Here is a 25,020-nt window from a genome sequence, read left to right as displayed (position 1 = left end):
CTGTCTTAAAGATATGGAGCTATACAGACATCACGGTACCAGAGATATCAGAGACGGTACCAGAGATATCAGATACAGTACCAGAGATATCAGAGACGGTACCAGAGATATCAGAGATGGTACCAGAGATATCAGAGACGGTACCAGAGATATCAGAGATGTTACCAGAGATATCAGAGACGGTACCAGAGATATCAGAGACGGTACCAGAGATATCAGAGATGTTACCAGAGATATCAGAGACGGTACCAGAGATATCAGAGACGGTACCAGATATATCAGAGACATACAGGATATCAGAGACGGTACCATAGATATCAATGATGGTACCAGAGATATCAATGATGGTACCAGAGATATCAGAGCCGGTACCAGAGATATCAGAGACAGTACCAGATATATCAGATACAGTACCAGAGATATCAGAGACGGTACCAGAGATATCAGAGACGGTACCAGATATATCAGAGACATACAGGATATCAGAGACGGTACCATAGATATCGATAACGCAGTCAAGGTTTTTCTTTAGAGCGGTTTGTAAAAGACGTAGGTATTCAAAGGTATAATTGTACTTTGCAGCTCATTCCCAAGGTGCAGAAAAGGAGGAAGCACGGTCATCGACCGCTTTGTCATCATTGTCGACGTGTAAATACAAGACCTTGGTCTTTCTTTCAGCAGAAGACGAGATGATGATGTGAAAATCTGTCCCTGTTAGGGCTGTCACTTTTACAAAAAAGGGGGTCATATGGTGTTGAACAGTCTGATGGCTGTGGGGACAAGGGACAGCCTGAACCGCTCAGTCCGCGATCGCAGCGATACGAGCCGTCCACTGCGACTGCTCCTCTGTCCTGCAGAATTGTTCGAATTAGAATTAGAATTTCAGCGTAAAAAAAAAAAAGAAAAAAACTAAACAAAAAAAAAGTCAAGCTATTTTCAAAGTTTTGGCAACTTTTTTTTACCGTGGTATGTTTTGGTATCATTCTTTTCAGCACAGTGCCACCTATATGACCTGACCTTCTTTTTTTTTTATAATAATAATAATATTATAAAAAAGAAAAACATTCAAGTTCGAATCTCGTGTTTTTATGTAAATTCGAAATGTAATTCGAAATTTGAAAATAATGTGACAGCCCTAGTCCCTGTCCTTCACGGCTTTTAGAGCAAACTGGTAGAATATCCAGAGAGCCCTGCAGGCTCTGCGCTTACTGTGGCACCGGTTCAGATCCCAGCTTCTTCAACCGTCATTCTCTGCCAGTTTGAGTAGCAATTCATTGAGAAGTGTAATGGTGTGATGATGTAGTAATGGCAGCCTAACATTCCATCCACATTACCTTCATCGTTATTGTCCATCTTCTTGACTCAGTAAGAAGCTCTTGCTCGTCCTGCATCTTTACTTTACAGTAATAGAGATACCAATACGTCTAAAAGGTCATTGGCAACAATGCTAAGGTTTGGACACTGAGATATCAAGCTATCGTCCCAAGGCTGTCTGTGGAAAGAGCCTGTATTGATTTTAGTGATAAAAAGTAATGGGGTGGGTGTGTGTGTGAGGTGTGAGAGCCCTGTCTCGGCTGATTTCACAGCCTGGTTTCCTGCCATGGGATGGCTGTTTGTATGACGCTGAGTAACGGCAACAGTGAGCGTTGAGTTTAAAGGGATAGTTATGTCTTTTGCAACCCTAGCCCTATATACACTAGCCCTATATACAATTATGTTGTTGATCTGTAGAGAGATATTTCTCAGCACAATCCATGTTGTTCATCATGCTAACGTTGGCTGTAGTTAGCCACCGACCAAGTCAAAGTCAATGGGGTCAAGCTTCCGTCTGTACAAGCTGACACAAGACGAGTGACATCTACGTTCCAACATCATTGGCAAGAAGCAAATAGGGCTAGGGTTAAAGAAATCTCTGAACTATCCCTTTTTAAATCTCTCTCTCTCTCTCTCTCTCTCTCTCTCTCTCTCTCTCTCTCTCTCTCTGTCTCTCTCTCTCTCTCTCATTATCTCTATGTCTCTCTGTCTCTCTCTCCCTCTCTCCTCTCTCCTCCCTTCCAACAGAGAGCGTATGAAGCTGCCCTTCATGACTGACCAGTGTGAGCAGATGCTGAAGATCTCCAATGAGTTCGTCCGGCTGCAGGTGTCCTACGACGAGTACCTGTGCATGAAGGTGCTGCTGCTGCTCAGCACAGGTACTGGAACACGCCTCTCTCTGCTGCAGAGGCCCAGGGGCCATGCTGTTCACAACAAGCACCAATAACTAATCGATTAGCAATGCCTTGGTCGATAAACACCAAACCGCCTGACACGTTTTGTAACATGCTAGTTTTTTTTCCACATTGGCTTGGTTCTTTGTGCTTCGATACAAATCCGATTGGTCCAGAAATGTACAAGTTGATAGAAATGGTCAAATGGCCTGTACATGCATTTTTTTTTTGTCATCATTCAAAGAGAAGGCCGGTGTAATGTTATTATTTCCCTTATTGTCAACGTAGTCTATGAAAAGACCAACATCTACAATGTGTTTCTCCTACAAGTATGGCCCATTTAGCCAGATGATAGCTCACATTCAGAAGTCATAGAACACCGTTGTTGTTGGAAAACGGGTTAAAACAAGTCACACGGCCGTGTTGCTGAGGTCGGCATAACGCATCGCTGCGATGAACACGGGCATTGGACTTTTTTCCTGGAGTGTAATTGAGATCGTTCCTACGTGGAAAGGGAGGAGGGTTTGTCGTGTTGGATGACCTGCTGGAGTCTCTCCGAGTTCTCCAAGTTTCCTTCTCATTATTATAGAATCGGCTCGTGTCCATAATAATAGGATCTTCCTTGACAGAGTTTCCCTCCGTCGCCGTGTCTCCTCAGAGTGAGGTTGTGTACGTTCACGTTGCCGTCTCTCTATTCTGGGATCTTGACCTGCCACCGGACATGAAGACAGCAGTGCCTCTCAAGTGCCATCTTGGATCTGTTTTCTGTAACCTTAACCTTCACTGCGCCACAAATGTGAGTGCGGCGAAGCAAGTAGACCCCCCCGCCGCCCCCCACTCCCCTCACTACCCGAGGGGAGGTGGTGGAGACAGTGGTCACCTACATGTTCCTGGGGGTCCTCTACAGGAAGGGACAGAGCAGGTTGTTCCTCCTGAGGAGACTGCTGCAAAAGTTTCACCAGGGGGGGGGGGGGGGGGGGGGGGGGTAACATCAACTCAAGAGACACTAACACACTGAACAAGCTGGTGAAGAAGGCTAGCTCCAAAGTTGCTAATTATGATCATTAAAAAATTATCTTATTGAATTAGCGTCCAGCCCTGGGAGAAACGGGGTGCCGGCACTGCAGGGAATTACGTTTTCTACCTATCCTGTTATGTGGGAGGGAATGACGTACCTTTGTTTTTTCCATAGTGTTAATCAGAGCCTTGTATTGTGCTAACTGCAAAAGCGATGGATGGCTTTAGTTGTCTCTCTTTGCCTCAGATAAAGAGAAGGAAGGGTGATGAACACACGGTGAATGAACCCATATTGATTGTTGCTTTCAGGAACAGATTACTGGGACTTGATCCTGTAGCCTTTGTGCACTCATCTGTGATTTGTGCTTTGCCGAATAGCGCAAAGAATTTAATGGTATGCTGCAACACTGTCTCATCAGAAAACAAATAAATAAAGTACTAATATACCATAGGAAAAAAGGTACATCATGTACATTATGTTATAGCCAAGTAACAGTGTGTTGTATAAGTAATATATTTACGTTTTGTATCTGCAACAATGATTGTGATCGCGGGCGAGTGCTCTGTCTCACCACTAGACTAACCCACCCACCCATGCTGATACACACACAGCAATACTATGATGATGGTTCGAGTTAGGGTTCGTTTTAACATTCGCTTAACGGTTATGGTTAACACTTTGAGTGTCACGCGTATTGCTTATCCTTACCCCTAGAATGCCAGCCTTAATTCCAGCTCAATATGGGTTTTACAGGTTAATATTCCCTCGTAATGCACAACACAGCTACCTGCTAATACGCTCGCTTCACGACACCCTAACATCCGGTCCGTCCTCCTATATCTCCCTCCGGGGGGAAACAAGTAACCACACCCCAGCTAGACAGAGCGACACATAATAGCTTATTATACCTGTGAACGGTCGTCTCTGGTGTGGGGGGCCAAGCGATTGTCGCTGAGCGACAGACGATCGCATCGCCAGGCGACGTCGGTCGCTCGCCATGTGTGGACCACTTTATAGTCGTTTCCGCGGTCGTTTCACTATGTTTGCTAAGCTGTGTGTGTGTTCTGTATTACAGCTGTGGAGACATGACAGCTGTGTAGACATCATTTTGACAAACATTACTTGTAGTGCAAGATGGGAATAACAGTTTGTTTCCACACGCTGTAGTTTGTAGTTTATATTACACACTAAACATTGCGCATTTCCAAGATAATCTAGTCTTTTTTCATAGGTCGCGAGATAAAACGCGTTATGTGCAATAAGCCCAAACCGTTCTGACTGATCCCATGAAACCCCAAATACTCCCAAATCAAAGGTATATGACATGTATATATGTACCATCACAAAATCATCAGGGGGGGGGGGGGGGGAGGGGGCGTTTTTACTCAAAACTGTGATCGTGTTTGCCGACCATGTTTTTCGTCCGGTGAACCACAGAACTGTGATCGTTAGAAAAACACGTTTCAGAGGAATAATTCCAAGTGGAATAATTCAAAATTCCAATAATTCCAAGTGATCGCATCGCGATTACCAGTGTATATGTCTATACACGTTTCGATGGTCAAATTCGCTTATGCAACGGAATTTCGAGGCGAGCAATGTGAATTTCTGTTCCAGCAGGAGGAGGGGCCACTAACCAAGGAGAAATGAAAGTGAGGCTGACTATCAACCCCAATCCATTGCAGTTCAGACACGGACGATACTGCCACCTAGTGATAGTCGATCAGCATTGCTGTTCTAATGTGTGGGGATGTGCCAAAATGATGTAGATCGCTCCCGGCAAGTCTGTAGAGCGGGGATCAAAGTAAAAAGATCAAACGATCCAAAAACTTAATATCTCGTTTTTGGCACTCACCGCTTGTCGAGCAAAAACGTAATATCTCGTTTTCGGCAGTCAATGTGTTAAGCTATGAAGTTAGGGTTAATGTTAGGGTTGGGTTAGTTTAGTATTTTAGTACTTTATTTACACATTTTAAACGAGATTGGGCTGTGTAATCATGACACATCACAGAAGCTAGTCACAATTACTTAACATATGATTGTGAATTGTGCAGTGATTGCCAGCTCAGTCTCCATGTTTATAAGAATGTTGGTCTTATCAGTGGATCCTGTCACAGAGGAACCCAGTCAGTCAAAGGCCTCGGGGACAAATAGTTGATAAAACCCACTAAGAGTCAAATATCAAGGAGGTCATCGGAGAGCCGGTATGGGTTGTTTGATTCAAGCACGTGTGGATCTCTTCAGATAATGAGACAATTAATACAGGGTTGACTCACTGGAAAACTCTTCTCTCTTTCCGTTGGTTGTGTGATAGTAAAGGGTTAACCTTCTGTCGTGTGGCAGTGAAAGGGTTAACTGGCTGTCGTGTGGCAGTGAAATGGTTAACCTTCTGTGTATTGTCGCAGTGAAAGGGTTAACCGTTCGGTAGTGCGGCAGTGAAAGGGTTAAGAGGAAAACTGTCATCTAGTTCAGGGGTTCCCAAAGTGGGGGTCGCCAGATGATTAAAAAAAGATATATAATAATAATAATAATCAAAAAAATTTTGTACATCAAAATAAAAAATTATGCAGTCAGGCCACTGAACTTAGAAGCAGGCCAGGCCGGTGTTTCTAGTTGCAGCAGCGCAATAGTTAGATAACCTAGGTGGGGAACAACCAGGAGATCACTGCAACTCACACAAGTTGGAGAACTATCTCTCTCTCTCTCTCTCTCTCTCTCTCTCTCTCTCCCTCTCTCTCTTGCTCTCACACACACACAAAGGGAGCCGCATGTGATTGGTGGAGGCGGGACCCTTACAAAAAACTGTTGTTGCTAATCATTGACACATGCTAGCCTGTAATAATCCCCCCCAGAAAAATCGACTTTGCATTTGATATATTGCAAATATATGCCATCACACACACTGGCATTTAAAGGGTTAGAATTATAAAATGAATATGTGGTGTTATGATCAGGGCTGAAGTTGAATAAAATATTGTATTTTTTTCAATCTGACATTACAAAAAAACTGAAAATCCATCTAAATCAGTGTTGTTGCTAATCATACATTATGCTAGCCTGTTTTTTAAAAATAATTTGTGATCACAAACACTGGCATTTAAAGGGTACAAATAAAAAAAATCCTGCACCAGAATGCAGGAAATGAACTCTTTGTAACAAAACATTTCCTGGTGGGGGACCCCCAGACCCCCTGCTTAAACAGTGGCCTGACTGGGGCTATATTTTGCACTATATTTCCTGGCCTGAATGATTTCCCCAGTCCGGCACTGGTTAAAAGCCTCCAATGCTTATTAGTGTGTGTGCGTTTGAACGTTTGCATGTTTCAACCATACATTTCCATTTATAAAAGAAAAAAAATAGTGGGGGTCGCGGCTCTCTGACACCGTTATTTGGGGGTCGCGGCCTGAAAGGTTTGGGAACCCCTGATCTAGTTCATGGTCACAGAAGACCATGGCCAGGCGAACCAAGTAGATACTGAGACCTAATAGAGTGTTTGGTCTTTTGCAGATGCAGTTTCTTCTAAACAATACAATGCTCTGCAGGTAGTTGACCCTCCTATAATATGGCTCGGCCTGACCTACCCAGGAAGTTCAGCATTTCCTGGTCCCTGTATTCAGTCATTTATCATAATAGCTCCCCTGGCTGAAATCTTATTTTCCATCACATTTCAACATTGATAATAAACTTGGTGGATGCTTCATATGAGGGCACTTAGTCTTAGGTATTTCAGGGCCCCCCAGGGGCCATTCATGGTTTAGTACACCGTCACCCCCTTCTCCTCCTGCTGCTTCCGTAGGAGTGTAAGCTAAAGGCCAACCGGTAGGGAAACAGCATGTTACACGTATTGCTTTGTAATTGGCACCAACTTTAAAAAGCCATTAGAACAGTAAGCACCATAGAAAGCAATTACCGAAACAATATTCTGCCCAATTCTTTTTTTAATTAAACTTTTGAATGAAAATCAAAACGGATTTAAAAGAGCACTTATTCCAAATGAATGATTGAGAGAAAGGATGCATTTTGCGTGTAATTTGACTGCTGTTTAAAGGGAATTACATTTAAATGCTGAGCAGGGCTTGTATTTTTATACCTGGGAGCAATTTTCATCATAAAGCAATTTTCCCTCCCTGTCAGGGTTATATTGACGCTGCATCAGGGGTTATATACACACTGCATCAGGGGTTATATACACACTGCATCAGGGGTTATATACACACTGCATCAGGGGTTATATACACACTGCATCAGGGGTTATATACACTGCATCAGGGGTTATATACACACTGCATCAGGGGTTATATACACACTGCATCAGGGGTTATATACACACTGCATCAGGGGTTATATACACACTGCATCAGGGGTTATATACACACTGCATCAGGGGTTATATACACACTGCATCAGGGGTTATATACACGCTGCATCAGGGGTTATATACACACTGCATCAGGGGTTATATACACACTGCATCAGGGGTTATATACACACTGCATCAGGGGTTATATACACACTGCATCAGGGGTTATATACACACTGCATCAGGGGTTATATACACACTGCATCAGGGGTTATATACACACTGCATCAGGGGTTATATACACACTGCATCAGGGGTTATATACACACTGCATCAGGGGTTGAGTTGGCTTATCCATGCAGCTGAAGTGCACATACATACACACCCATTATGCATATGAGTGTGTACACACACACACACACACACACACACACACACACACACACACACACACACACACCTACGAACAAAGGAACAAACAAACAAAGTGAAATTCCTGCTGAGATTCCTGTTACTTCAGCAAATAGACTACATACCGCCAATGCCTTCAACGCCTACACTAAAGAAATCGAATTAATACAAGAAACACCAGAAGAAAGACTCTCCTGCCTCCGACACGCAAAGCCTTGAATCAAAATAAGGATGTTGTTATTTGAAACCATCCACGGGCAAAGCATTAATCTAAGACACATTGAGGAAAAACATAAACACATGTGTTTTCTCTCTTAAAAATATCTGTCTCCAATATCCCTGTCTGGTTCCATCCCCCCGGAAGTGGATGACACCAACCGCTGAAGTGCCCTTGAGCAAGGCACTTAACCCCCAGACTGCTCCAGTGGAGCTGCTCAGTGTCAGACTGTGGTTGTACTGGGCAGCTCCTAGTGGTCAACAGTGTCAGACTGTGGTTGTACTGGGCAGCTCCTAGTGGTCAACAGTGTCAGGCTGTGGTTGTACTGGGCAGCTCCTAGTGGTCAACAGTGTCAGACTGTGGTTGTACTGGGCAGCTCCTAGTGGTCAACAGTGTCAGACTGTGGTTGTACTGGACAGCTCCTAGTGGTCAACAGTGTCAGACTGTGGTTGTACTGGACAGCTCCCAGGTGGTCAACAGTGTCAGACTGTGGTTGTACTGGGCAGCTCCTAGTGGTCAACAGTGTCAGACTGTGGTTGTACTGGGCAGCTCCTAGTGGTCAACAGTGTCAGACTGTGGTTGTACTGGGCAGCTCCTAGTAGTCAACAGTGTCAGACTGTGGTTGTGCTGGGCAGCTCCTAGTGGTCAACAGTGTCAGACTGTGGTTGTACTGGGCAGCTCCTAGTGGTCAACAGTGTCAGACTGTGGTTGTACTGGGCAGATGCTAGTGGTCAACAGTGTCAGACGGTGGTTGTACTGGGCAGCTCCTAGTGGTCAACAGTGTCAGACTGTGGTTGTACTGGGCAGCTCCTAGTGGTCAACAGTGTCAGACTGGTTGTACTGGACAGCTCCTAGTGGTCAACAGTGTCAGACTGGTTGTACTGGGCAGCTCCTAGTGGTCAACAGTGTCAGACGGTGGTTGTACTGGGCAGCTCCTAGTGGTCAACAGTGTCAGACGGTGGTTGTACTGGGCAGCTCCTAGTGGTCAACAGTGTCAGACGGTGGTTGTACTGGGCAGCTCCTAGTGGTCAACAGTGTCAGACGGTGGTTGTACTGGGCAGCTCCCAGGTGTGAGTGTGAAGCGGGCCGTTGCTGAAGCGCTCCAGGGGCCTACTTGAAAAAGAGATCTCAGCGTGATTACCCCGATTAAATAAAGGTGCACCGGTTAGCTGTTGCTCTTCTGTGCGTCTCCTTTATCTGATTATGTAAATACGACAGTTATTTTACCCTGGGCTGCCCTGTGTGCCTTTGCATGATCTTTGGTTCGGTGACTGAGGTTTTTGCCTGGGCTGCTGGCCAGGATTCCCGCTCGGTCAGGCCGGGGGCTAGGTGGAATACAGAAGGAGGAGTCATTGATGTCAGAAATAGGCATTACAACAACTTGCATCGACTTTTTCATCACCCACTTTGCGTGGAGACTGTCTACCCACTGAGTGAAAACCTCCGCTGTATGTTGTGCTGCGCCGCGTCAATCCTAGTCTCTCTCCTCCGTGAGGTCTGTGTCCCCTCCTTCTCTCACGGGTCCCTGTCTGGCCCTCGTCGGGGAGGAAGCACGCGGCACTGCAGCCACTGATGTTACCTGTGATTTTTGCATAGTTTCCATTGACCTCAGCGGAGTGGTTGAGAGAGAGAGGCCTGTGTGTTTGTTGTATGTTTGAATACCGGAGGCTCACACGGTTTCTTATTATTGTTTTTTTTTGTGTGTGCAGGAAAAGTATCCCGGTTAGATTTCAGTCGCCAGACAAGTTGTTAGAATTCCATTCATACCCATGTGACCCGTTCAAGTTTCAAGTTCAAGTTTGTTTTTATTTGTCAGAACAAAATACAGAATACTTTATAATAATGAAATGCTTGTTTCTCATGAGTCCTGAGAGTGTGCTACATACAGTAAAGAGAAAGTAAGTAAAAAAAAATTAAGAAGTAAAAAGTAGGTCAAGTCAATATACATAATTATATACAATATACAATACAGAGTAAAATGAGTACCAGTGAGGTAGAATGCAGAGGTACAAAACGTGGGGTAGGGTGCAAATGAGGTATTGAATGTGGCGCAAATCTCTTTAATAATAGATAAATATAAAGTGTGTTAAAGTGTCTAAAGAGAATACAGTGAGTGGTAAGGTGAGTGTTTGTTTAAAGTGAGTGTGTGCGTGTGGATGTGTGCAGTGTATGTAGATGATGGGTTGTTACATAGTGCCATTGACCTGTGCGTGTGTGCGTGTGCGTGTGTGTGTGTGTGTGTGTGTGTGTGTGTGCGTGCGTGCCACTCCCTCCCTCTGCTACACGGGCAGCTCTAGTAATAAGAGCGCAGAAGTGTGACATCGGGGTAATTTCAAACGGCTCACATTGTCTTCTTCATGAGGTGGTTCAGAGTGTCTTCATTTCAGGAATAATAAGAGTTATGTTATCCACGGCGCTCAAATAGGATGTTCTTTTCAGCACACCCACCACCATCCAAATGGACATTTGAAATTCCCAGTGGATTCATTTGTCACACGTGATACTTTGACTGTTGGACCTTCCAGGTTGAACTGGAGGATCTAATGTTGCAACCGCTGTCCTCTTCCACATGTCTGCGCACCAGAGTGAGCTGGTGAAACATGTTTTTAAATTTCATTCAAAATAGCTCGTCAAGTGCTACGGTGTAACAGAATCATGTTGAATACATTAACTCATTGACCGCCGGGAATTAGTCGGGCCCCGCTCTAGAACTGCCACGCTTTAAAAGATAGGAGTGCGTCACCTTGTTTGTAGAGCTATAACTATATTCTATATTATAGCTATGGATACAATACTATGGCCCATTTGACATCACCTATCTTATCGTTCAATATGTGAAAAAGAATTAATTTCTTCATCCATACGTTCCTGTGTTATACCGTGGTGAATATAAGTATGGTTATAGCGTGGTCTGGGGTAATTCCCGAAGGGCTGAGTAATAGCCTTATACGTCAATTCTACTATAAACGTTGCCGTTTCTTGCCTGTACACGCTATTACAGTATTCCCAAATCAAATCTATAACTTTAAAACACTACTCCTCAACTTCAAAGCCCTCCACAGCCTGGCCCCCCCCCTACCTGACTGATCTCCTTCTTCCCTACCGCCCCACCCGTTCCCTCCGGTCCTCCTCCACTGCCTCCCTCACTGTCCCGACATCCAAGCTTAAAAACTTCGGAGATCGGGCCTTCTCTCGCACTGCACCCCGACTCTGGAACTCCCTCCCTCAGTCCATCAGAGACTCCCCTACACTCTCCACCTTCAAAGCTCGCCTCAAAACCCACCTGTTCTCCCTTGCCTTCAACCCCCCCCACCCTTAAACCCCCCCCTCCCCTCCAACCTGATTGATGTCTGTCTCCAGTCTTTTTTGTGCTTCCATGCTGTCTCCCCTGTTCCCCCCATGGTCTCATGTTCCTTTTGTTTTTGTTTCTTTGTTGTTTCTTTGTTTTTGTCTCTTTGTTTTCGTTTCTTTGTTTGTACTCTTGCTCCCGACTACTGTCAGCGACTTCGTGTTTCTGAGAAGCGCTATATAAATTAAATGAATTATTATTTATTATATCATAGGTATTATGTTTCATCATGAATGCATGAAAGGGGGGGAGGGGTCGTTTCTGATTATTTGATTGGCAGTAACGGCATTCGTATTGACCACTAAACACACTTATCAGCCGATCGGTATAAAAGCATTGCACAATCAAGCTAAAATTGACATCAGTTAGTACTTACCTGTGATCAGGAGTATTCCAAAAATAATATTCCAAATGTTTGATCGCCATCTGGTACATCCGATGTCCATTTGATCCACGGCATAACCCACCACAACATATGGATCGGGGATATTTGACGCGCTTCAATGCAACCGGGAGAACCGCTAGACTGGCCCAACAAGGCAAAGTGAGCCCGGTGACATTTGACCGTTGCACAGGCCAAGATAGAAGGTTTCAAAGGGTGCTCGATACCTCCGTCTAGCTGGATGCGGCCGGTATTGCACTTTGGTGATCTCAGACTCATTCCCTATGGTAACACCAAGGTCCCTGAATGAATAATGAATACCGAAAAAAAGGAAGAACTATCAAATAACGAGTATACTTGTTCAAGCGTCGGCTCACAATAACGAGTAAACTCGTTGTTGGCAGGGAATGAGTTATAAACATAGTTTCATATTTCAGTTTTAAGTTAGAATGTGAGATGAATGTGTGGTTGAGGCATGCGGAAGCTAAGGAAAGGCTTTATTGATCTAACAATCATAAACACAGTGTTTGTGTGTGTGTGTGTGCATGTGCGTGTGCGTGTGTGTGTGTTTGTGTGTGTGTGAGTGTGTGAGTGAGTGAGACAGAGAGATAGAGATACAGTTTGTGTGACTAGTAGCTGTCAGTGTGTTAATTATGTTGTAATTATCCACAAAACAAGCCTCTAATTATATTAGGAAAGAGGTGGACTGGACACACCCACCACCACCCACACACATAGAAGGAAGCAAGCATGTCAAACCTTTCTGTCTACAGCAAAGTTGATGGGAGGGAGAGGAGTGTGTGTGTGTGCGTGTGCGTGTGTGTGTGTGTGTGTGTGTACATGACATAATTGTGGACTTGATATCGAAAGATATTGGCTCTACCTTTGGGTCCTCTCTACATCACTGTACAAGCACTCTACTGTTAAGCCCAGCATGTTTGGCCTGTGTGATAATGATTCAGAGGTGTTCTGTAACATCTCAGCCAACACCCCTGACATTGTGGTGGTTAATGAGAGTAGTAGAGAGGTGTTTATTCTAGAGGTTGGCTGTACCTTCGACCACAGCATGGAGGACGCCTTTTTAACCAAGTTGCTGAAATATTAGCAGCTCAAGCTAAACATCTCACAACTAGGCTACAAGTGTCAACTTTTAGTTAAATGTCCCGTGCATTATAAATGGCTTTTTCCAGTGTTTAGCATTGTTTTATAGCAATATGGGGTTAGTATCAATGGGTCTGTGTCTCTAATTACCATATTGGCAGATTGCTCTAATTCAGTTGAGACAATTTCCTCCTCCAGTGAATTAGGTCATTCTGATTTGACTCGCAAGGTGACGTAGCAAGGAGCTGATGGAGCCGATTGTGATCTGATTGGCTCTGTGGTTGTAGCGCATAGTGTAACCCAACACTTCCTCAAACGAGTTTTTGCAGAGAACAAGCGAGCGAGAGATAGAGAGAGAGAGAGAGGGACCGGACCGCGCGTCATCTCTCACACACACACAGAGCATTTTGTGTGTAAAATAAATGCTCCGTGCCTCCGTGTGTCCCTCTCTCTCTCTATCTCTCTCTCTCCCTCTCTCCCTCTCTATCTCTCTCTCTCCTTTGCAGTCGGGAGCACTAGCATAACACTGTAATATCATAGCGCATGCTCCCACGCGCATGCCCGTATTCCGATCCGTACAATAATAATCACAGAGGTATATATTGTCATTTGAAACAAGTTACCAATGCATTGCCCTGTGGGATTATGCCCCCCCCCCCCGCGGCGAAATTAATTAGTATCCCCCTCCTCTATCTCTCTATCTCTCTCTGTGCCAGTCACAGACTGTGTGGATGACTGTCACTCAAAGTGCTTATGGGCGGAGCCAGGCCAACACAGCCTGAAATCCAAAGGGAGAAAAATTATGGTTTTGAGTTAGGGATGGGAATCGAAAACCTGTTCCCGTTGGGAGCCGGTTTCTAATTGTCCAATTCCTGGAATCGCATGCCTCCGTGACTATCGATTCCTCTTATCGCTGCCATGTTTTCTCGACCGCTGCGCATTTAAAAACAATAACGTTAGCGTTAGCATGCAGCCATAGAGCAGACTATTTGATTCCGGGTTCGAAATTGCCTGGGTTTTGGTCATGTGCTCCCGAAATTATTCCGCTCTTTGACTGCTTCTATGTGCAGTGAAAACGTACAATGCTTTGCAACCTAGTCATTAATTTAATTCGGGGTAAACTAGCGGCAGCCGCGCGGAGTTAACGCTAGCTAAACCTTGCTCCATACACGCTGCTCCACGTATACACAAACACACAGAGAGAGAGAGAGCACAGCAGGCTGACTAGAAGAGGGTGGGGGCTAGAGGGGGAGGAGCCGTGTGTGTGTGTGTGTGTGTGTGTGTGTGTGTGTGTGTGTGTGTGTGTGTGTGTGTGTGTGTGAGTGAGTGAGTGTGAGAGAGAGAGAATGACGGACAATTGCTTGCTGTGTGTGAGAGAGAGAGAGAGAGAAAGAGAGAGATAGAGAGAGAATAAGTACTGAAATACAGTTGTTCTTAATTTTCTCACTTGCTATGTGAGAATGTTAGTTATTATGTTCTCAATGCCCCTTGCATTGTATGAGTTGTGTGGAAGCGTTTGCTAGTTCTAGTGCTATCCCTTTGTACATTGTGGCTGTCTCTGACAAAAGTTAACAATAAATAATGGTATTAGGAATACATTTGCCTCCTGCGTGAACTGTGCATAGCTGAATAGACTGTATTTTAACGCCGGTCATATGGTGGTACTTGGAGAGCCAGCTACGTTCTCAGGTGGTACTTGGTGTAAAAAGTTTGAGAACCACTGCTCTATACAGTATCTGCTATTATTTGGAGACAGCGTTGCTTTTTCTACCCATAGAGTAGATGGACATAGTTTTACGGTAATGCTATTGTATTTGTAACCCACATTTGAAACATCCTCTGTGTTAATATTGTATGTGTACGATGGGTGCTGCACAGTCACAAACATAACTGAATTACTCCCAATGAGCTGATTGCACTTAGTGTTTATGTCCTTAATGTACTTTGTATTTAATTTATGTAAAAAATAAAGCATTTAATGTGTGTGTGTGTGTGTGTGTGTGTGTGTGCGTGTGTGTTTTTTTTATTTTTTTTTATACCAGTAGCATTGGAGCAGGGAGCGAGTGAGAGAGAAAGGGACGGAGCAGCATAATTTAACCACACCACTCTGTATTAATGTGGAACACCACCCAGATGAAGAATTCCAATGTGTTATTTCCATGGTCTGAGAAAGTTCAATCAATATCTGTGAACATGCGCTACTTTCTCTCCTTAAAGCCAGAAACGAATCAAACTAGTGATGTCATCAGCTATAAAGTCACAAGCTCACCCACTGACTGGGAGACTGGTTTTGTGGACCGATAGAAGGTCCGCTTTCTTCTTTATACCCAGATAAGCGATATTCTCTTGTTCTCAGTTGTGAAACAGAAAATGTACCGGTACACTCAGAACATTCTCCCCATGGCGCTCTCAGTGTCACCTTTACCATCTTTTCCAATTCATTGACTATGGAGTGGCTTCAGACTCTATATATCGGATGACATCACACATTTGATCTGCCACTGATATGTTTGGACTGCATCAGACCATAGGAATAACAATGATTTATAATTTTTTAATTGGGTGTAGTTCCCCTTTAACTCATTGAGTGCCACGCTGTTTTTCCATCTTTACTCCCTGGCGCCAGCGTTATTGACAATTTTCACGATGTTTGCGGACCCATCGTATATTCTATATTATAGCTATGGAGACAATAGTATGGCTAATTTGACAGGCACTATTTATACTCCAACAGGGAAAAACTGTTTATTTCTACATACCTTCGTTCGTGCGCTATTAAAAATCGCCCGTTTCACAATAATCCAGGCAGATCGTGCGGGTTGCTCGCCTGAAACCTAGATTATTTCCAGGTCAAAGAGGTAAACACAACCATATGTTTCTTCACAAAGCCATCGGGGGGGGGGGGGGGGGGGGGGCGGTCGTTTTCCAACGCTGCTATCATTACAAAAGCATGTTTTATGATGGGGTTCTGTAAAATAGATGTAAAATAGACGTTACCTTTGTCAGCAGGTACTCCACTCTTGCTCTTGGATCAGAACATGATCGGATCAGTTGTGCCTCGGAGTGCTCGTGCCTGACTATACCACGGAGCAGAATAGCTTACCTCCGAGTCCTCGACCAGTTTGACTGTAGTATTTTTTTTTAATCCACTTTTTCTCCCCATTTTCTATTTTTCGCCCAATTTCGTATTATCCAGTTCTTCCCTCCCCTGTCTTGACGTTGCTAGACTATGCCTCCCACAGGTCGGTTGTAGTGAGGACAGAAGCCTTGCATCACGTGTCCCCTCCGGTACACGAGGATGCAGCCTGTCGCATCTTTTCACCGCAGCAGCTCGAACTCTCAGTGACGAGGAGTAGCGCGTGGGAGGCTCACGCTGCCCCCGACACTTCCTGCTTCCGTCGCACCGGCGTCACCAAACCGACCTGTAGGAGTCGCTGTCCACAACGTCAAATCCCCACCCACCGGCTTTCCCACCCTCTAACACTTGCCAATTGTGTTAGTATGAACGACCGGCCAAGCCGGTAGCAACGCCGAGAGCTGGGCTCGAACCCAGCGTCTCCTGCGTTAGAGGCGAGGCCTTGCCCACTGCGCCAATCAGCCGCTGACTATAGTATTTTTATGATTTACCTGAAGTGCTGAGTCCAATAGTCTGGTGAAAACACACGTTATCATCCATAAGTGTGATCGTTTTGTCTTCTTCATAATCTTCAATAGTTCGCGATCACCATTCTTCTGGAGTGCTCCCAACTCCGGCGGGTGAGTCAACCGCCCCTCACAGTAAACTAGCACAGTGCAAAGGGTAGGCGATACTGCCACCTATCGGGATTCGATCGTCATTTCAATTCTAAGTTAATCAGCGGCCACAGGAAGACTCACAAAGGTCTGCGTGAGTGTTTAGAACAATAATAATAAAAAAAACTAAAAAAAGAAACAGATCTCTTGTTTTTGGCGCTTAATAAATAACATTTAAATGGGGGGGGGGGTGAACCTACCCTCCGTTTACTTCACAACAGAGGATTCAAAAGACATTACCCCGATTTTATTCGGATCAACAGCTAATCAACCCGCATTTCTTTCTCCATCCTCTCTTGTGCAACTAAGACACAAGATGGATGACAACAGGTTGTCTTTCTCCAACTGTAATAATGACATCCCAATCTATTTCATCCTAACAGATGTAGAAAGACACAACACATTAACTAACAACACATTGATCTCTGTAGCTTTGCAACCATAATAACAATATTAGTCATTTTGGTTTGATCCGGAAAATGTTTATGAACAAGTGACATAATGTGACCCCCTAGAATATGTTGCCAACGTAACCCTTTGCTCATAAAGTGTTATGATGCAATATAAAACTTCAAAAGGCACTGCGTGCAAGAGTCAGGGATATTTTCTATACGTTTCTGGAAATGATCTGGAAATGATCTATAATGAACACAAATACAAATAAATGGTGTCACGCTTTTGGCTCAATATTTGAAAGCTGATAGGAGTGAGATGAGAAGTGTTCTATATCCTACGTTCTTGCTGTTTACCAGGCAAACATGCCTGAGTGAATTAATGAATGAATGAGTGAATCACTCATGCATTCACAGAGAAAAATATAACATCAGAAGTCTCGGTGAGGGCGCCCTCGCGGCGCACCACGTTAGTGCATCACACACCTACGCGGCCGTCCCGGGTCGCTTCCCGCTCCCGGTGACATTTGTCGCATGTCTTCCCCGCCTCTTCTCCCGTTCATCCTCTCCTCATCTGTCGGTCATGTCTGACCATGAAAAGCAATAAATGCTAAAAAAGAAAATCTTGATATTTTTTTTATTTTTTTTTAAAGTCTCTGTGATAACCCTAAAAAAACGTTTTTATTATAGAATGCTTTCTGTCCCATTCCTTATTTTGTCCCGGGGATTTAACCACAGCAACTAAACCTTTTGGCTCTCATCAATACAAACCAATGAATGTAGGATGAAGAGCTTCTGTCACGTTAGTCACCAAAGGGACAAATAAAGTGGTGTGTGCGACCTGACCAATGAATGAGAGGACCTTGTGCGACCCGACCAATGAATGAGAGGACCTTGTGCGACCCGACCAATGAATGAGAGGACCTTGTGCGACCCGACCAATGAATGAGAGGACCTTGTGCGACCCGACCAATGAATGAGTGGACCTTGTGCGACCTGACCAATGAATGAGTGGACCTTGTGCGACCCGACCAATGAATGAGTGGACCTTGTGCGACCCGACCAATGAATGAGTGGACCTTGTGCGACCTGACCAATGAATAAGAGGACCTTGTGCGACCTGACCAATGAATGAGTGGACCTTGTGCGACCCGACCAATGAATGAGTGGACCTTGTGCGACCTGACCAATGAATGAGTGGACCTTGTGCGACCCGACCAATGAATGAGTGGACCTGGAACATTCCCCTTGGTGCTCTCAGTGTCACTTTCAGCATCTTCCCCTGTTCATTGTCTTACGGAGCAGCTTTAGACTTTATACCTGAGGACATTACAAATAGGGCGGCGGGATCAATGAGTTTTGGAAGTTGGTCTGATATGTGTAACACTGGCCGTACTTCCGAACGTCACCTAGGAAGTTTGATGAGTCAGTTGCCTCCATAACTTTTACATTTACATTTAGTCATTTAGCTGACGCTTTTATCCAAAGCGACTTACGAGTTCTGTACAGCAAAGTCAGCAGGAAGGGCACAACTCTATCAGCTAAAGCTGAGTAACATTGCTTGTCAAACAGTGTCAAACTTGAGCGCTACAGTCATGAGTGCATAATTAGCATAGTAGGTGGTAATATAGGCACGGTAGATTCCTTAGTAGCAGAGTGCATGATAGTGTGAAGGTTAGTTGTTTTTCTATCCCCTCACATCCAACACAGGGCTCAATGTGAATGTATCTCAGTCGCTGGCGGTCGGGTGTGGTGCGCACTTTGACCTCAGACTGGAAGTGTTGAGGTACACGTACGGCCGCTTGTGGCTTGTAAGGGAATGGCCTTTTAGAAGTGTTGTGTTAAGTGTTTTGCATACAAAAATTATTATTTGAGGGAGTGGATAGTGCAATAAGTGAAGAATAGCTGATGGTGAATGGAGGGTTCACTGGACTGGGGGGACAGCATGATGTGGAATGCACTTCATTCATTCAGTCCTTTCTGTCCGTATAGGAGGGAGGTCAGGGGAAACGGAGACGTGTACTTCATTCATTACTTCCTGCTCTGGTTGCTCTCTGAGTCCTGAGACATTTATCAGACTCGTCTGTATTTGGCAGGCCAGGGTATCTTCGTGAACCAGAATCCGCTCTTAAGCGATCATCCGATAACCTGCTTCAGGGCATCCTTTACAGATGCAAGAACAAATACATTATTTTTCTCTCCTCCTTCTCACAGACTTGCAATAGCCAACTAACAGGAGCTTTGCGTGTGCGTGTGTGTGTGTGTGTGTGTGTGTGTGTGTGTGTGTGTGTGAAACAAGTAGTTTGAATGAATGATTTGTTTATGACACCAAAAACCGTTTGTGCGTAGTAGAATTGTGTGTTTACCTCCTTCCTCATACCTGAACCATCCAGTACAATGGCGTTAATTAAGTCAGAAAAAGGCTTATTGTGGAATGTTAATGTTAGGAGTGTGATTTTTTTTTTTGCTTCAGATGTATCATTTGATTTGAACTGCTTTACTGCTCCCTCTCAGTATGTTGAAACGAAAATGTCAAGTGAGTATTATAATACACAAAGCTTTCAAATGTAAACAAATCCATGGGGCCAGTGTGACCGGTCACTATGGGAGATTAACATTGGCTGTCAGCTGTGCAGGTGATAAATACATGGATGTTTTTGAATCACTAGAACTAACTTGTAGCAAACTAGTTTCATTACTTGTTTGTGTTCTAGCTAGCTGATACCCTTTACAACTACTGACAACTGACATATTGACTGATGGGCGCATCAGGGTAACAGGGTAGATGATGCAATCGTTTCAGGAACTAGATTGGCTATCTGAAATGGTTTGATTATGATGACAACCTGGAGGATAGTTTCTTAAGGGGATTGACCAGTGACACTGAATCCTTGTATTGTGTTAATTACAGCTTAATGAAATAACATAGATGGACAAATAGCAGTACCGTGTCTTAGGGACTGCTACCTTATAATTACATGGAGCTGTAATTAACTCAACAATAGGATACAGTGTCCCCGATGACATCACCAGTGGCCGTATTCAAACAGATTTACTCTCAATAACTGTCAAACTAAATGAATGTGTGCAAAACTTCTTCAAGTTTTTGGATGTGTGTTAAGATTATGTGCAAAATAAATCTGCATTGTTTTTGGTAAAGTGCCCCTTTAACCCTTTCACTGCCACACGACAGAAGGTTAGCCCTTTACTATCACACAAGCGATGGCGACGCTCCATCATTAGCATCATTAGCTCTGCATCCGCGGAGCTAATGATGGAGCATCGCCGTCGCTTGTGTGATAGTAAAGGGCTAACCTTCTGTATTGTCACAGTGAAAGGGTTAACCGGTGTGTGTGAGTGTGTGTGTGTGTGTGTGTGTGTGTGTGTGTGTGTGTGTGTGTGTGAGTGAGTGAATGGGTGAATGTGAGGCATAATGAAGACTATAAGAAACACTATAAAATGCAGTCTTTGTTTGCAATGCATAGCGATGCACAATTAAAAGGTGGTATTTATGTCACATTTGAATGAAGTTGTATCATACAGCAGGTAGGTCCGACCACGACCACGCATTGTGATTGGTCGACTCGAGAGCGTTCTAAACCGTGAGTCTATTCATGATACACTCACGGTTAAATCATCATGATTATACACCACTGCGCTGGCTTTAGAATGTTGTAGAAAGCTTCAACTGCCATTCATCAAACGGAAACTGTCAACATGACCTACTCCGCGGACAACGTTACGTTTGATTTAACGTACCCGCTAACTATTAACGAGTGGATAGATATAGAGGAGTCTAAAGTCATCAACACCTCGGACAGTTCCGGGAGTTGGGCCAGGTCAATGCACAGGCCGTCGACTTGGCGATGTTGAAGGATTAACTGTGGCTTTTCTCCAGCGCGTCCAGCTCATCTTCCGTTGGATTGGCACGTCTAATAATGCTGTTTTTATGAATACCGTTAGATGTAGGCCCGTCCTCTATATCTATCCACTCGTTTATAGTTAACAGGGACGTTAAATTAGACTAATACGTCATTTGTTTGCGTTGCCAAGCTTATTGATAGCCTACTCCATTTGAAATTCCATAGCGAGACATCTTTAGGAAAATAATTTCTACTATATTCATGACATACCACGGCTGCTTGTGTATTATTGCTTAATCAATCAAATCAATAGTCTGCCTAAAGAGAAGTCTGCTCACTCTGCCGCCATCTTGATAACGACATGCTGCAATCCAGTGGTTTATGCCACAGAGTCCTTATAGTCATCGTGGCAACCACTCGCTGCCGAGATCGTGATTCATTTTAAACTCTTTAAAACTCACATTTCACCCCAAAATGCTCTGGTTATAGATGGTATAATGGTATATAGATTGTGGTTTTAGGTTTTAATTGGAAGACACAGTGAAGTAAAACAACAACACACTGAGTGTTAACAGGCGACAGCCCAACTGAGACACGGTGACTCTGTAAGGAAGGTGGTTTAGTGGAAAGTGATGCCCAACACAGGACTGAAGTGGGTCAGTAACCCGCATTTAACTATGGATCACACTAGTTTCACACTGTCATAGTGTATGCTGTTCACCTGCCTTACCTGTGTGTGCGTGTGCGTGTGTGTGTACACAGTACCAAAGGATGGCCTGAAGAGCCAGGCGGTGTTTGACGAGATCCGGATGACGTACATCAAGGAGCTAGGCAAGGCCATCGTCAAGAGGGAGGAGAATTCCAGCCAGAACTGGCAACGCTTTTACCAGCTCACCAAGCTGTTGGACTCCATGCAGGAGGTTAGTAAGACACACACACACACACACACACACACACACACACACACATACACGCACACACCGTACACTAGGGGTGTAAAGGTACACATATCTGTATCGAACCGTTTCAGTACTGGACCTTAGGTTAATACGGCTGTGTACCGAACGAATACAGCGGTACGTTAACCACTAACGGACGCGCGTGCAGAACTTTCTTTGCATGCAGCATTTAATTCAAAACTCCAAGTTCACCCCTTCCCAAAATATTATTTGCGCAAAGGGCTGTGTGTTCGTTCAACCCACACACAACACAACACAACAGCATAGCCTCATAGTGTGGCGAACACACACACACACACACACACACACACACACACACACACACACACGCACCCCTCTCTCTCAGTGCGTTGAGTAGGGGCTGTCTCTCGGAGATCAAATTAATGATATGAAAAGGGACATGCATGATGCTTTTTTCTCTATTCAATAACGTTTTACCCTGAGGGATGATTTACAATAAAGTGTTAAAACAAAGTAGGCTACTTACATTATTGACGCTAGAACTCCCAAAATAGCGTTACCATAAAACAAGAAGGTAGGCCAGCTGTAGTTTACATAGCTAGCATAGAACTGTCTCGAGGTTCCAAAAGTTAATCAAAATCCGAAGTATTTCCAACCGGGGCTTGAGATTGCTCAGAGTGCAAATCACTGGCTTCGCGACCGATGGTCGCAGTTGTTGTTCATTATTATTATTCGTTGACAGCAACTGCACACTACATCACCCCTGAGTGGAACATGGAAAGCCAAGCTTTCCCCCACTGTACCGAAAAACCCGCACTGAGGTTAATAATCATACACAGACATCTTTTCTCTTTGTATATTCCATGTCGCCTGTTTTAGCACATCGATTATGGCAATTAATTAGAAAAAACTGTGTTTAATTTCTTTTAAATAATAATTACACACTTTAAATCACATTCAAGGATTCTTTACTTAAATAGTCGTTGACCACATGACCTCTTTTGACCCCAGCCACCTCGTGTAGCTTCAAGACGAGCGAGCCGCATTACGCAGAGGGTTAACCTTCCGGGTCCTTCTGACAGGGTGACTGACCCCTGGTGACCCCCTGGTCTGCCGAATGTCACATCTCATTGTAAAAAAGGTTTCCCAATGTTGGATTAAACCAAGCAACACATGTTATCAGTGTAATGTGATGTTATCCCACTCTGAAGGAATGGATTCTACAGTGCAGCTGGGTGTCTGTCAACAACAGAGAAAGCGTGTTCCATCCGAGAATGTGGTCATTGTGACTTACCATAGCATCACTCATGTGATTAACATGCCGAGAAGTGTTTAATCGTTTGACCTCCCTTGACAACCTTTTTCCACATTAGTAACTACATTATTATGTAATGTATGTATAATGTGCGGCTTGTACTCACGGTCTCAGTCAGAGACTTTGCTCCCTGGGAAGTCCCCCTGCCCTGCACTGAGTACAGTAAACGCCTGTTCAATGAGTATTATTATTCTATCACAGCTGTCACAGCTGTCTCTCTCCCTCTCTCTATCTCCCTCTCCCTCTTCCTCTCCCTCTTCCTCTCTCTCTCTCTCTCTATCCCTCTTCCTCTCTCTCTATCCCTCTCCCTCTTCCTTTCTCTCTCTCTCTCTCTCCTGCTGCTTAGTTTGATATTTGAAATCTCTTTCTCAGATAGCAGTGTATAGACCTGTGTGCCTAATTCCAATAGAATACAGTCAATTGAAAAAAAGCAAGTTAAGCTAAAAACAAAACTCTGTCTGTTTGTCTGTCTGTCTGGTCCAGATGGTGGAGGGTCTGCTCCAGATCTGCTTCTACACCTTTGTGAATAAGTCGCTCAGCGTGGAGTTCCCCGAGATGCTGGCCGAGATCATCACCAACCAGATACCAAAAATCAAAGATGGGAGCGTCAAGCCTCTGCTGTTTCATCAGAAATGACTGCCTTAAACTGTGAAACAATGCCTTAAATCCTCTCCTCCCAACCCCCCCCCCCCCCCACCCCAAGGCTCCAATCATCGATCCCCGTCCCTAAGCCTGTGGGCCCCAATGAAGCCCCTCTACCTTCCCGTCCAGCCTTGATCCCCCCCCCACCCCCCCTTCCGGGCCCCCAGGAACCATCGCTACTAGAGCCCCAGGCATCAGCCCCGTGGGCCTCATCCAGGAGCACAATACCCCAGACCTTTTGATCTTAATCCAGGGCCTCAGCTTTAGACGAGCCCTGTGACGCAGCCGTCTCTCGTGGCCAGATCACTGGCCTCGACGTGGGATTTTGCTTCCCGTTTTTTTTTCTCCCAGAAGGGATTTTATAGCAGTCAGTCGTAATGTTACCCGGCGTTTAGGAATTTATTTCTCGGCGTAAAAACTCTCCGAGACAATACATTCTACGTGTAGGCATCTGACCAGAGGAGGGGTCAGAGCGCAGGGGGCCAGACGCTTCGTGGTGCCCTCCGGAGCAGACTGGGGTTCAGTGTCTTTCTCCTCAAGGACATGCTTGACGGGGATCGGCAACATTGGCAGGGATCAAACATGGGACCTTCCGTCTCTCTCCCTAAACCACCAGGCCTAAACCACCAGGCCTAAACCACCAGGCCTAAACCACCAGGCCTAAACCACCAGGCCTAAACCACCAGGCCTAAACACCAGGCCTAAACACCAGGCCTAAACCACCAGGCCTAAACCACTAGGCCGACATGCTATAAGAAAATGTCATGCAGGGCTGCTACACTGGGACGTCCATGTGTGTTGATTCACACAATACCAAGTCACTCTGCTCCGTCCACGACCCCCAGTACTGGATGAAGATTCTACTACAAGCCCCCCCAGACCCCCCCCCCCCCCCCCCCCCCCCCCGGTGTCTCCCTCTCTCTCTACCACTGGCCTCAACATCAGGCCAACCGCACCGATAATGCCAGCACCCACCGCTTGCACCCTTGTCACTCTGACCCACAAAACCACACCTCCTCTTCCTGACCCTCCCCCCGCTCCAGGATCACACCACGCCCCCCTCCCGCCCCCGTCCCACCGCCGCCATACAGAGTAATGTAGTGAAAGTGTT

At 44.9% G+C, this 25,020-nt stretch overlaps 1 protein-coding gene across 1 annotated transcript in view; it reads left to right on the top strand.

Annotated features, from left to right (window-relative positions):
• Window positions 1-24,750, top strand: part of LOC311233399 (glucocorticoid receptor-like) — a 139,659-nt gene extending 114,909 nt beyond the window's left edge. The window contains exons 7-11 of the mRNA XM_084320373.1: window positions 12-305; window positions 1,163-1,263; window positions 2,062-2,192; window positions 21,795-21,952; window positions 23,751-24,750. Coding sequence (XP_084176499.1) covers window positions 12-305; window positions 1,163-1,263; window positions 2,062-2,192; window positions 21,795-21,952; window positions 23,751-23,903 — 837 coding nt within the window. The 3' untranslated portion in view covers window positions 23,904-24,750. The remainder of the gene's footprint in view (window positions 1-11; window positions 306-1,162; window positions 1,264-2,061; window positions 2,193-21,794; window positions 21,953-23,750) is intronic.
• Window positions 24,751-25,020: the final 270 nt, after the last annotated feature.

The sequence above is a fragment of the Notolepis coatsorum genome (genome assembly GCF_963971535.1).
Source record: "Notolepis coatsorum genome assembly, chromosome: 8".
NCBI lineage: Eukaryota > Metazoa > Chordata > Actinopteri > Aulopiformes > Paralepididae > Notolepis > Notolepis coatsorum.
Note: the sequence above shows the minus strand (reverse complement) of the source record. Positions and strands in the feature narration are given on the sequence as shown.